This window comes from Cynocephalus volans, chromosome 9 (assembly GCF_027409185.1).
Source record: "Cynocephalus volans isolate mCynVol1 chromosome 9, mCynVol1.pri, whole genome shotgun sequence".
Taxonomy (NCBI): Eukaryota; Metazoa; Chordata; class Mammalia; order Dermoptera; family Cynocephalidae; genus Cynocephalus; species Cynocephalus volans.
Genome location: NC_084468.1, coordinates 130,312,477 through 130,324,225, shown reverse-complemented (window position 1 = coordinate 130,324,225; position 11,749 = coordinate 130,312,477). Strand labels below are relative to the sequence as shown.

Here is an 11,749-nt window from a genome sequence, read left to right as displayed (position 1 = left end):
GGGAATAGAGAAGGCTTATCCTTAGGCATTTCAGTCCTGGTAGGAAAATACCATATAAACAAGTTTTAAATTGTTTGGTAAAGTAACAACTAAGGATGGGAGAGAAATAAGGACATGAATAGTTGGAAAAGGCTACATGCAAAACCTGGGAGTGGGGGATGTACAGTACTTTCCATTAAACTTAAAAAACATCTTATATCCTTATTTTGTGCCATACTGGGCTAGATGCAAAGGTTACAACAATGGTTAAGAACAATTCCTGCCTTTGAAGAACTTTCTGATTGGGGAGCAGATCACCATCTAATGAACTGGATCCTGAAGAACCGATTAAGGTTTAGATAGGTAAGTGCTCAAAAGGAAGTGTGGTTCAGATAACTAGACCACAAGGGAAGGCACAAAAGCATGCAAATGTTGGATTTTTAAGAATTGGAGGAGCCCCCAAAGCCTTGTTAGCTTGATGTGCAAAATGCTCTATTTTTTGTTTTTTGTTAAGTAAGATATTCACCATTAACATATTTGAAAATGGTGGCAAAAATGACTTCTTTCAGTTGGAATTCCTATGTGCCCCTTTTAAGTTTAAAATCTATACCTTAGGGCCACACATGAATGTAGAAAAACTTTTTCTATGTATTAATATAACTACTATATGGCGGTAATATACCGAATAGTGAAATAATCTCTAAGCATGTCTTAAAACAATTGAACAGATGGTCAGGGAACTTAGACTTGAGCCATGTCTATGCCACTAACTGGTTGTGTAACCTTGAGCAAGTCAGTTCTAGGGATGTCACCTTTTCCGTCTTTTAGAAGAAGAGCGTGTTCCAAAGATCCACCTCACAAGATTTTGTGAGAATGATTTAAAATAATGCCTGTGAAACCATTTCCTCTACCACATCTAAGGAGCTTTAGTTATCTCTGGGTTCTTCCAATATTGCCATTTTGAGATTTGGTGCATCACTATCCAAAATGCATCACCACAAATGCCTGATTGATCCTCATGAACGGATGCAGCTTTGCGTTGACTGGATTTGCATAGTAGGATCTTGGCAGTAGAAGCCACACACTCCTGGAGGCAACAGAAGAGAGACAGCGAGCTTTTCTCGCAGCCGGGAAAAAGAAGAGCGACAGAATGGAAAGGTCTTGTTATAAGTATCCCCCTCAGCGCACGCGCAGTAGGCGCTCCTTGCCTCCCGTCTGAGGGGGCGGGGCGGTGGCGTACACACGTCGGGCGCGCTGACGTTTGCACAGCGTGCGCCGCCGGCAGTTGTCTGCAGTTGCGGAGTGTGCGTCGTGTTGTGCGCTCTGCGTCTGGCCGGGAGGGGGGGTACTTCCGCCTCTGCGGATGCGGGTGCGCTCACCCGTAGTCGAAGAATAGCTTTCTTGTGCCGGTGCTCTTGTCAGTCGCATGGAAGTGTAGCATCGAGACAGTGTCGTTCTGTCTACAAAAGCATCTGCCCTTTGGTCATACGAGCGGGGACTCTGTCATGCCGAACTCGCGGCCCAGGCCCCACCGGGGCGCCGGGGATGGCGCCGGAGCAGCCGGCCGGGACGAGCTGGTGTCACGGTCCTTGCAGAGCGCAGAACACTGTCTGCGAGCTCAGGACTTCGGCACAGCCTATGCTCATTACCTCCTCGTGCTCAGCCTGGCACCGGAGCTGAAAGACGACGTGAAGGTGAGGGACCTTCTTCCTCTCGCTTGCTGGCAGAACCTCCGTTCTCGTAAAAAATAAAAATAAAAAAGCGGAGGATGAGGCTAGGATGTGTGGCTGGTGGTTGCTATTAATATTTGCTGTTCATCCTCGACTCCTTGCTTTTATTCACACCCACGACCTGCCAAGCAATTCTGTCAGCTGCACCTTCAAAATACGCGTATGCCCAGAATCTTACCACTTCTCACCACCTTCTTCTCTACTGCCCTGGTCCAGCCATCTCATCTCCTTCCTGCCTACTGTTGCAGTAGGCTTCTCAACACACCCAGCTTTAAAAACATTTTTTTGGCTCCTGGCCTATACGGGGATCGGAACCCGTGACCTTGGTGCTGCAAGGTTGTGCTGTAACCTACTGAACAAACCGGCCAACCCAACACAGCCAGCTTTTTATAACAAAAGTCAAATGATCTCACTTCTCTTTTTCAAAATTTCCAACTCACTTAATTAACATCCCAAAGGCCCTCAAATTGCGAAATCAGGCCTCGGGTGGTCATCTCTCTTCCCCTATATCTAATTTTTAGCATGCTCCTGCTTCAGGGCCTTTGCATTTGTCCCGACTGTGTGTAGAATGTTCTGGGTCTCTGTAGTTGAATAAAGTTTGCATGGCTTAAAATAATCATCAATTGATGATGCATTTTAAAGTTTCAATTATTGGATTATTTGTAGCAGTTATTCTATTGAAATGTTGTGTTTTTTTTCCCAAGTAATTTTAGAATCTAAATTTCAAAAAATGATTTAGCTTAATTTTATATTCAGTTTTTAGCCGCAAGCTACGTTGGTTTATTTAAGCCAGGGTTTCTCAACCTCAACACTGTTGACATTTTGGATGGGACAAGTCTTTGTTGTGGGGAACTGTCCTGTGCACTGTAGGGTGTTTAGGAGCATCCCTATCCTCTACCCACCATCTGTCCATAGCACCTAGGCCTTTGTAGTTCACATAAATTTAATGTGAATTTGAGGACCAGCTGGCTTGCTTCAGGAGGAGATGATGTTATGCTGAGATACAGTTTGCTTCCAAGGCAGCAGTAGAGTAAATGGATCAATCCAAGTGTTCTTTTTCAATTCTTTGTTTCTCGTTTCTTAGTTTCCTCTTTTGTTAAACAGAGACAATACCTCTCTTAAAGATATTTAATGTGTAGTAAAAGTATATCTAAACTTGTATTGCAATGCCTGGCATTCAGTAGGGTTCAGTAACTAGTTCCGTTTCCTGCAGAATAAAGTCTGTATTTCTTTGCACTGGCACTTTGTAAGAGTCTCATTTCCTACTACTCCTATTCCCCATACTCACACTCCAGCCACACCCAACTGCTTATCTGTAGATCTCCTGATCTATTTCATATAATCTGTGTTTTACCCTCACACCCTAGATTCTCCTTTCTTATCCGTGTCCCCGTGTCTCTTTAAGTAAACTCAGTCAAGATTCAATTTCATGTATCAATTCTTTATAAAATTTGTGAAGATGATTTGAAATGTTTTCATGATAAAGCTGGAATGACTAAAACTTCTCTCTTTCCACAGTGTTGTAGTATGGAGAATGGCTGAATGGAGATGAAATTGGAGATAGGGTGACAGTGAGAAGGTTATTGTAGTACAACAAGTGGTTGTACTGGCAAGGGCCAGATTAGGTTGTAACAATGGGGATGGAGAGGAAGTGACAGATTTAAAGATATCGAAAGGGCATTGGCTGGGTTTGAAACATTGTATGTGGAATTATAGTAATGGTACCTTAATCTTACATACTGTGTGACAGGAATATGATTGGTTCAGCTTAGAACATTTTGAACTTTTTCAAAATTGTTAAATTTCTCTCTACAGGGCCTCTGTGGGGATAAGAACAAGATTTATGTTGTTCATTATTGTGTGTTAACTCCAGTTCTTTGCACACTGATTGTTCAGGAAATATTTGAATTGAGCTAGATTTGAGATGGCTGGAGATCCAGGGCTTGGTTGAGGTAACTAAAAGGTAGTTGTATTTATGAGTCTGAGGTTTATAGGAGAGGGACTTGACTGGAAATGTAGATGTAGCAACATTAATACATAGTTGATAATTAATGCATTAGGGATGGATGAGAAAAGAAGAGGGTCAAGGACAAACTCTAAAACATAGGAAGGAGCTCGTAAAGAAGAGATAGCAGGAGAACCAGTAGAGTGTGAAGTAGCAGCGAAGAATGGAGGGAGTTTAGAGCAGTCAGACTGTCTGATTCTGTTTATTATTGCCATGTAGGTGGTAAAATTCATTTACTTGTGCATTTGTTCATTCAGCAAACAGTGCCCAAGAAAGCTAAATGAAATTTAAGGTGATTATTCAGTAATAGTTACGTTCCATTCTCTGGTATCTTCAACTAGTGTATATTCTTTTATCCTTTATGTTATTAACTAATTCACTATTTTTTTCCTCTTCATAAAGGAAACTTTTCAGTATACACTCTTCAGATGGGCTGAAGAGCTTGATGCTCTCAGTCGAATACAAGACTTACTTGGTTGCTATGAACAGGCCTTGGAACTGTTTCCTGATGATGAAGTGATTTGCAATAGTATGGGGGAGCATCTCTTCAGGTTTGTAGTGATTTCAATATTACCTGTTAAGAATTATTCTGTATCAGCCTGGGTCAAGGGTATGATTTAGTTGAACAGGGAAGGTTTAATATAAAGAATTATTAACTGTAATGGTATTGGGGTAGTGTGGGATTGGCTAGTATGAAGTAAAGAGAACTCAATGTAGGAATAACAGATATAAGATGTAGTATCTTAGCAGTTTTAATATAATATAATATACTGCATAATAGACACTGCTCCTAGGGCTGAGGTAGAGTATCCAAGGAAGAGTTCTCCCCACTAGGCTGAGATTCAGACGTTTTTGGAGAGAGTACAGATGTAGTTTACAGAATGGCAGAGAAGTCACTGTGGTGCCTTGCCAGGAAACTTGTAAATCTGTTCTCTGGAATTTACTGGAATTTTTTTTGCCTTCCGTGGTCCCAGAGAAAGCCTCATGGAGAAGTGCCTCACTAGAGGCACTCAATTACAAAACCACCCAAGGGGAGAAGGGGGTGTCCTGGGGAAAGCTATTGACCACTGGATTCTGCTGGCTACCATGCACTTCAGGAGCCTGGTGCTGGAGAAGCCCTGAGCACACTGGAACTAGGAAGCGGAAGCATTTTCCTCCTGCATTGTCTCTCCAGCACTTTTTACTGACAGAACTCACCCTTGCACCAACTGGCAGAAAAATATTAAAGGGCCAGATACATCTTCCACAGAACAGGCAAAAAGGATGATGGCTTTAAGTTGATGACTGGCTACATTGGGGGTCTTCAAGACCATTTCTAGGTTTGGTGATTTGCTAGGAGGGCTCATGGGACTGAGCATATCATTGTAGGGATGGCTGTGATTTATTCCATTGAAAGGATACAAAGCAAAATTAGCAAAGGGAAAAGGTGCATAGGGCAAAGTGATCACATCAAGATCACTTTGCCTCGCACACCTTTTCCCTTTGCTAATTTTGCTTTGTATCCTTTTGGATTAGTATTGCAGTTTTAAAAAACTGATAGTATATTAAGTATCAAACCTAAGGGAAGCACAAACCCAGGAAATTATTAGGAGCATTGGCATATATTTAGCTTTGACTTAACAGATTGATCATTGATATTTGGAAAATTTTTCGAAACCATTGCTAAGTTACTCAACAAATGATGATTGTATACGGTATATTCGTACTGTACTGTGTGCTATGGCAGTTGCAAAATAAGAACAGGATGGCTTTACCTTCAAGATAACTTAAAAGTAATGTACACTAACTTTAAACATTTTTAATTTTAACCTAAAACATGAGTACTTATTTGATATAGGGCGATTGCTTTTTGTTAGAGTGTGGTCTTCTGTTCGGAGTTCCAGAATGTGTTGATTTTTTTTTTTTTTTTTTTTTTTTTGCTTAAATCATACCCAGAATGAATAGTCTGATTAAGTTTCTTTAAAATTGATAGAATGCTTAATGGTGCTTGTGAAGTATCAATGAAAAGAGTTCTACTAGCTCAGTTCTGTTCAATGTGTGGTCCATATGCTGGTGCTGGGCCACAAATTACTGGTTAATGACAGATAAGTATAGAAAATTGAGAGTAAGCATTTTAGAAATGTATGTAGCAAATTGAGAGCACTCTAAATCCAAGGATATGGTCAGAGAACTCTCATGTTGAAGAGAGTGTAGACCAGTTTGGGTGCTGCTGAAATTTGATGTCATGTGAGCTGCATATTATGTGCAATACAACCTGGAAAAGTTGTCAGAATCAAAACAGAATTGCTTGCGTTAAAAAAAAAACAAAACCCTGACAACTAAAGCCTGGGAGGGCCACGAAGAGAGGGTTCTCATGCACAAATGCCTGATAAAAAAAATTTATCACAAAGGACTCTGCAAAACCGCAACCTTGCATGAAGACCATTGTAACCTTAAACAAAAAATACTTCTATGAGGACATCTTCCCAGCAACTGTCTGTCCAGCCTCGGATTGACACCACCCTTGTTATTGATTTCTGTAGCCAAGGATAATTATTCCACAATGATTATATAATCCCCCATCATTTTTTCTTTAAAACTCTTTGCCTTTTACTTCCTTGAATATGCGTGCACATAGTTTATGGCATGCACATTACCATTGCATTGTTATATTCCCAATTAAACTCATTATTATTTTGAAGAATCTCTCTCTGTTTGTTTTTTAGTTTATCCAACTATGTTGGTCTACAAACAATTAGATATTTAAAAAAAAGTAGGAGGGGTTCTTCACCGTAGATAGTTTGAGAAGCACTGTTCTAGATGGTTTGATAGTTTTTACCCCATCTTTTATTTTCGATTTGCTCACATCTAATTCAATAGCAATTATCTGGATGACTTGGCTTTGATTTTTTTCCAGAGCATTTAGCTTAGTGTCCTTAGACACAATGGTTCTCTTCTTGCAGTCATATTTATTTATCTTCTGTAATATTTTATTACAATATGAAATTATGATAATAAGTACAACTGGCATAAAATGATCTGTCTACAACTGACTCGACCATTCAGCTCAGTTGCTGAGAGAACATGAAATTATGATAATAAAATATGAAATTATGATAATAAGTACAACTGGCATAACCTGGTCAGTCTACAACTGACTCTTGATGATCATTCAGCTCAATTGCTGAGAGAATAGGTATGCAGGCATTCTGGAAAGGAGCCTAGTAGCCATACGCATTAGAATATTTTACAGAGTGAATGGTTTTCAGAAAGAATTGTTGTTCCAGTTAGTTGGTTAAATTGAGAATGACTACAAGATCTTCTGCTATACTTTAGTACAATTGTAGTTTATAGTCAAGTACTTGTTAGTGTGCTGGAGTGTATAAATAGCAAGGATTCAGAAAAGAAGTCATGAGGATTGCAGTCCTAACAGAAGGTTTCCCAAAGAAGGTACCACTTGGGTTGGGTAGAATATGGGTTGCTGGTGAGGGTTCCCAGGCTAGGTGAGCGGCATGAACAAGGGCACTATAATTGATAGCATATGGTTGAATATATTTTGTCTTTGTCATTTTCTACTCTAGAATGGGCTTTAGAGATGAAGCAGCTGGGTATTTTCATAAAGCAGTGAAGCTAAACCCTGATTTCAATGATGCAAAGGAGAATTTTTATCGTGTTGCAAACTGGTTGGTGGAACGCTGGCACTTTATCATGCTTAATGACACCAAGAGGAATATGGTTTATAATGCAGCAATCCAAAAGGCGGTTAGTTCTGGGTCCAGAAGTGTTTTGGACATTGGGGCAGGAACTGGAATACTAAGGTTTGTTGTAATTGTGTTTTAATTATGTATATACATGAATACTAATGTAATTAAAGATTTTGCCAATTATAGAAAATTTAACATTGGAATTTAATATTTAGCATTGGGATTTAAAAATAGAATTGAGTTTATTTCTGATAATCTTTTTAGGGTTATATACAACTATTATTGTATTTTTTACTTTTACTTTATCAGTCACTTTTACTTTATCAAGAACTGGACATAACTGCTAAGAAAATTTTGAAATTCTTATTAAAATTTTGAGAAATGAATTTTAAGAGTATTTTTTGTGTTAACATTCTAACGGAAAATCTAGTTGTTCAAGTTAAAGCCTGTTAGTGTTCTTCATGCCAATTGTGTCTTAATACGTGGATGTCATGATTTATTGTATGGTTGGCTTTTAGCCAAGAATATTAGTTTATTTTTTATGCAGAATAAGTAATGGTTGTGCTAAATAACAAAAGGAAAATCCCATGTTTAAGCATCATAATTCCAGTAAAATTTGTAAAAATACAATGGGTTATTTTTTCTTGATAGAGCACTTTTTTCCTTTGTAGCATGTTTGCTAGAAAAGCTGGAGCAAACTTGGTGTATGCCTGTGAGTTATCCAAGACCATGTATGAACTTGCCTGTGATGTGGTGGCAGCAAACAAGATGGAAGCAGAGATCAAACTCTTACATATGAAGTCACTTGACATAGAAATTCCAAAACACATTCCTGAAAGGTACTACCTAATTTTACTGTTTATAATTCACAATTTTATTTTCAAAAAATTATATACTCACATTTCTATCTTCTAGTCCAAACAAAGATGCTAAAATCCTTATTTTGTAAACATATGGATATAGGATAGTTTAATATGACAGATTTTCATAATAAGGTCATATTCTTCACAAAAAATATTTAAAGATCTTGAGAAAATTTTATAGCAAAGGATTTAATAAACTGGACTTTTAGCAAGTTACTTTACCATTCTTATTTTCCGTGTTCTAGTTTGGAAAAATGGGTAATACATTGTGTGTGGTCAATAATGATTTAAAAATTATACTTAAAACATGAGCTGATCAAACTCAGTGGACTTATGACATTTCCTGTTATATCCTTGTTTAAAATGAAAGCTTTGGAAGTGTCAGCTCTCAGCGTATTTTGTCCTATGCCCTTTAAATGCTTTGAATATAATCCTAAGTCTTGGCTTTTTAGTATGTTATCTCACTGTGACCCATATCACAAGGGTGATGGAATTTTAGAGCAAGAAGGGATTTGAAAATTATCTGGTCCAGAGCTAGATTCAGTTTTTTATGTAGCACTTGGCTTTATTACTTTCCCAGGGTTGTCTATCTTCTCATCTTACTTAAATTCAGTTTATATTGAAAGAGGACTTTTTTTTTACTCTATCATTGCTTGAACTATGATTTTAAAAATTCTTTTTCTGTATATGTAATAATATTTATGTTTGCATGGTACTTATACTTTTCAGAGGTCTCAAAATTTGTTCTTGTGAAAGAAGTCCTATTAGATTGTTGAGGCAGATATTATACCCATTTTGTAGGGTAAAAAAAATGTCCTTAATTGTCTTAGTCTACTTGAGCTGCCATAACAAAATACCACAGATTGGGCGGCTTAAACAACAGATACTTATTTTCTCATAGTTCTGGAAGCTAGAAGTTCATAATCGAGGTGCCAGGAAGTTTGGTTTCTGGGAGAGTTCTCTTCCTAGCTTGCAGATAGCTGCCTTCTCATTGTATCTTCACATGGCCGTGTGTGTGTGTGTGTGTGTGTGTGTGTGTGTGTGTCTGTGTGTGTGTGTCTGTGTCTGTGTGCCTGTGTGTGTGTGTGTGTGTGTGTCTGTGTGTGTGTGAATGTATGTGTGTATGTATGGAGAGAGAATGATCTCCAGTGTCTCGTCTCTTCCTCTCTTAAAGGACACCAGTCTTTTTGGATTGGTGACCTAATTTAATCTTAATTACCTCTTAAAGTCTGTATCTCCAAATACAGTCACATTGTGGGTTAGGACTTTAGCATGTGAATTTTGGGGGGAATACAATTTGGTCCATAGCATGAATCAAAATTACCTTAATTTAATCTGCTAATCTGCATTTTTCTCACAGATAATGTTGTAGAAAGATCTACTGGCTTTGGATCAGGAGATAAGGATTTCAATTTAGACTCTTGTTATTAATTCATTTTGACCTTAAAGTAAATCTCTAGACTTCAAGATGTTGGACTAGATGATCTGAGATACGTTCTACATTCTAAATGAATGTATGCAGTTGTAAATATTAAGTATTTTCCATGTATAATATTGGGTTTAGGCACTGTGGGAGGATACCAAAGTTATTCCTGCCCTCAAGGCACCTACAATCTAGAAAGGAAGATAAAGAATATTCATGAAACTTTTCTTTTTTTTTTTTTTTTTTTTTTTTGTCGTTTTTTCGTGACCGGCACTCAGCCAGTGAGTGCACTGGTCATTCCTATATAGGATCCGAACCCGCGGCGGGAGCGTTGCCGCGCTCCCAGCGCAGCACTCTACCGAGTGCGCCACGGGCTCGGCCCAGAAACTTTTCTTTATTATCTAACTACACAAATGAATGACACTGGCAATAAGTGCTAAAGGAGTTCAGAGAAGGGAGATATTATTTTGGTGTGTCTTTGAGTAAAATTTTTTTACAAAGAAAGAATGGGCAGAAGAGTAGAGCTCTGTGCACCAGGGTTTTGTGAAGACTCACAAGTGATGAGTAAACCAAGAGCAGTGACAAGAGAGGCACAATCAATGTGTAAGAGGCAAACATGGGTAATGCAGTATCATGGAAGGTAGGGATTGGATTTTGAGAGGGAAAGCTATATTCATTTTGATAAGTAGGGAATCATTGATGATAGAGAGTATTTTTACAGGGCATTGGAGATAGATGTTCAGTTGCTCAGCATTAAGGAAGGGGACTGGTGAAGGTAATTGATATAAACTACTCTTAAGGATTTAGGCAATGAAAGAATATCCTGAGGAGGCAACAGGGCCAAGTGAAGGTTGTTGTCCCCTTTCCCTGTCCCCTCCCACCCCCAACCAAGGAGAAGGAGCCAGTGGAGAACAGAGGAGCTCCAGGAACATTAGTGCCAAGTTCCTTAAGATTCAGGGGTATATTAAAAATGAAATGTGTTAGAAAATTTTTATGAATGGACTGTTTCTATAATATGCTGTTCCTTTCTCCTCTCAGCTTTGACATCTTTATATAATAGCATGATATTTTACTTACATATATCTTTAAAAAATCATTCTATAGAGTGTCCCTAGTTGTAACAGAAACTGTCGATGCAGGTTTATTTGGAGAAGGAATTGTGGAGAGTTTGATTCACGCATGGGAGCATTTACTTTTGCAGCCAAAGGTAAGAAGCACAAAACACTCGATTAAGAATTAATTATTTCAGCAGAGATTTATTGAGCCCCTAGTGTGTTTTCAAAGCGATATGAAATATATTTTCTGCTGTCAAGATATATGCTGTCTAGTTAGAAAGAAATCCATGCAAAAAAAACCCTTTAGTAACAACATAATTTAAGGTATACTTATGTGCCCAAATGAAGTACACAGGTAAAAATACTCTTGGAAGGATTTCACAGGAATTGGGGTTACTTTGTGGAGGGACTGACTATGGTATTCTTGAATTGGGTTGAGAAAGGGAGGTATTTTCTTTTAGTCTCAGCCTCCACTGCTTGGAATTTTGGCATATTATCAAGAGGGAGTGTTGTGATAACTGGCTGGTACGTTTTTAAGGTACCTGTTGAACCCAGGCTACTGATGGGATGGGACTAACTTATAATAGCCTAAATATATTTTTCATTGAAATCTTCTACTGTAGCTCACAAATCACAGATTTGATTTATGTAATATGTGTTATGAATGAAAAGATTTTATTTATTTTTTTGTTTTGTTTTTTGGCAGCTGGCCAGTACAGGGATCAAACCCTGGACCTTGGTTTTATCACCACCATGCTCTAACCAACTGAGCTAGTAACTGACCAGCCCAATGAAAAGATATTAACGTGTAATAAAAATTCATTACTTACAGAAATTGATTTAAATTTAAAATAGCTAGTTGATGATTGAAAAGAAGAGCAACTTATGTTACAAGTAGGCAATGATGATTTCAGTTTCTCAATGAAAGTCATATCCAAAACTATTTTGTTCTATGCAGACTTATTAGCTCCCTTCTCCCTCCTTTCCTTCCTTCCTTCCTTCCTTCCTTCC

General features: G+C 38.3%; 1 protein-coding gene across 2 annotated transcripts in view; it reads left to right on the top strand.

Moving 5' to 3' along the window:
- The first annotated feature begins 1,309 nt into the window (after positions 1-1,309).
- Positions 1,310-11,749, top strand: part of PRMT9 (protein arginine methyltransferase 9) — a 36,202-nt gene continuing 25,762 nt past the window's right edge. For both annotated transcript variants that reach the window (XM_063108116.1, XM_063108115.1), the window contains exons 1-5: positions 1,310-1,673; positions 4,117-4,265; positions 7,275-7,511; positions 8,069-8,236; positions 10,788-10,890. In XM_063108116.1, coding sequence (XP_062964186.1) covers positions 1,485-1,673; positions 4,117-4,265; positions 7,275-7,511; positions 8,069-8,236; positions 10,788-10,890 — 846 coding nt within the window. In that variant the 5' untranslated portion in view covers positions 1,310-1,484. The remainder of the gene's footprint in view (positions 1,674-4,116; positions 4,266-7,274; positions 7,512-8,068; positions 8,237-10,787; positions 10,891-11,749) is intronic.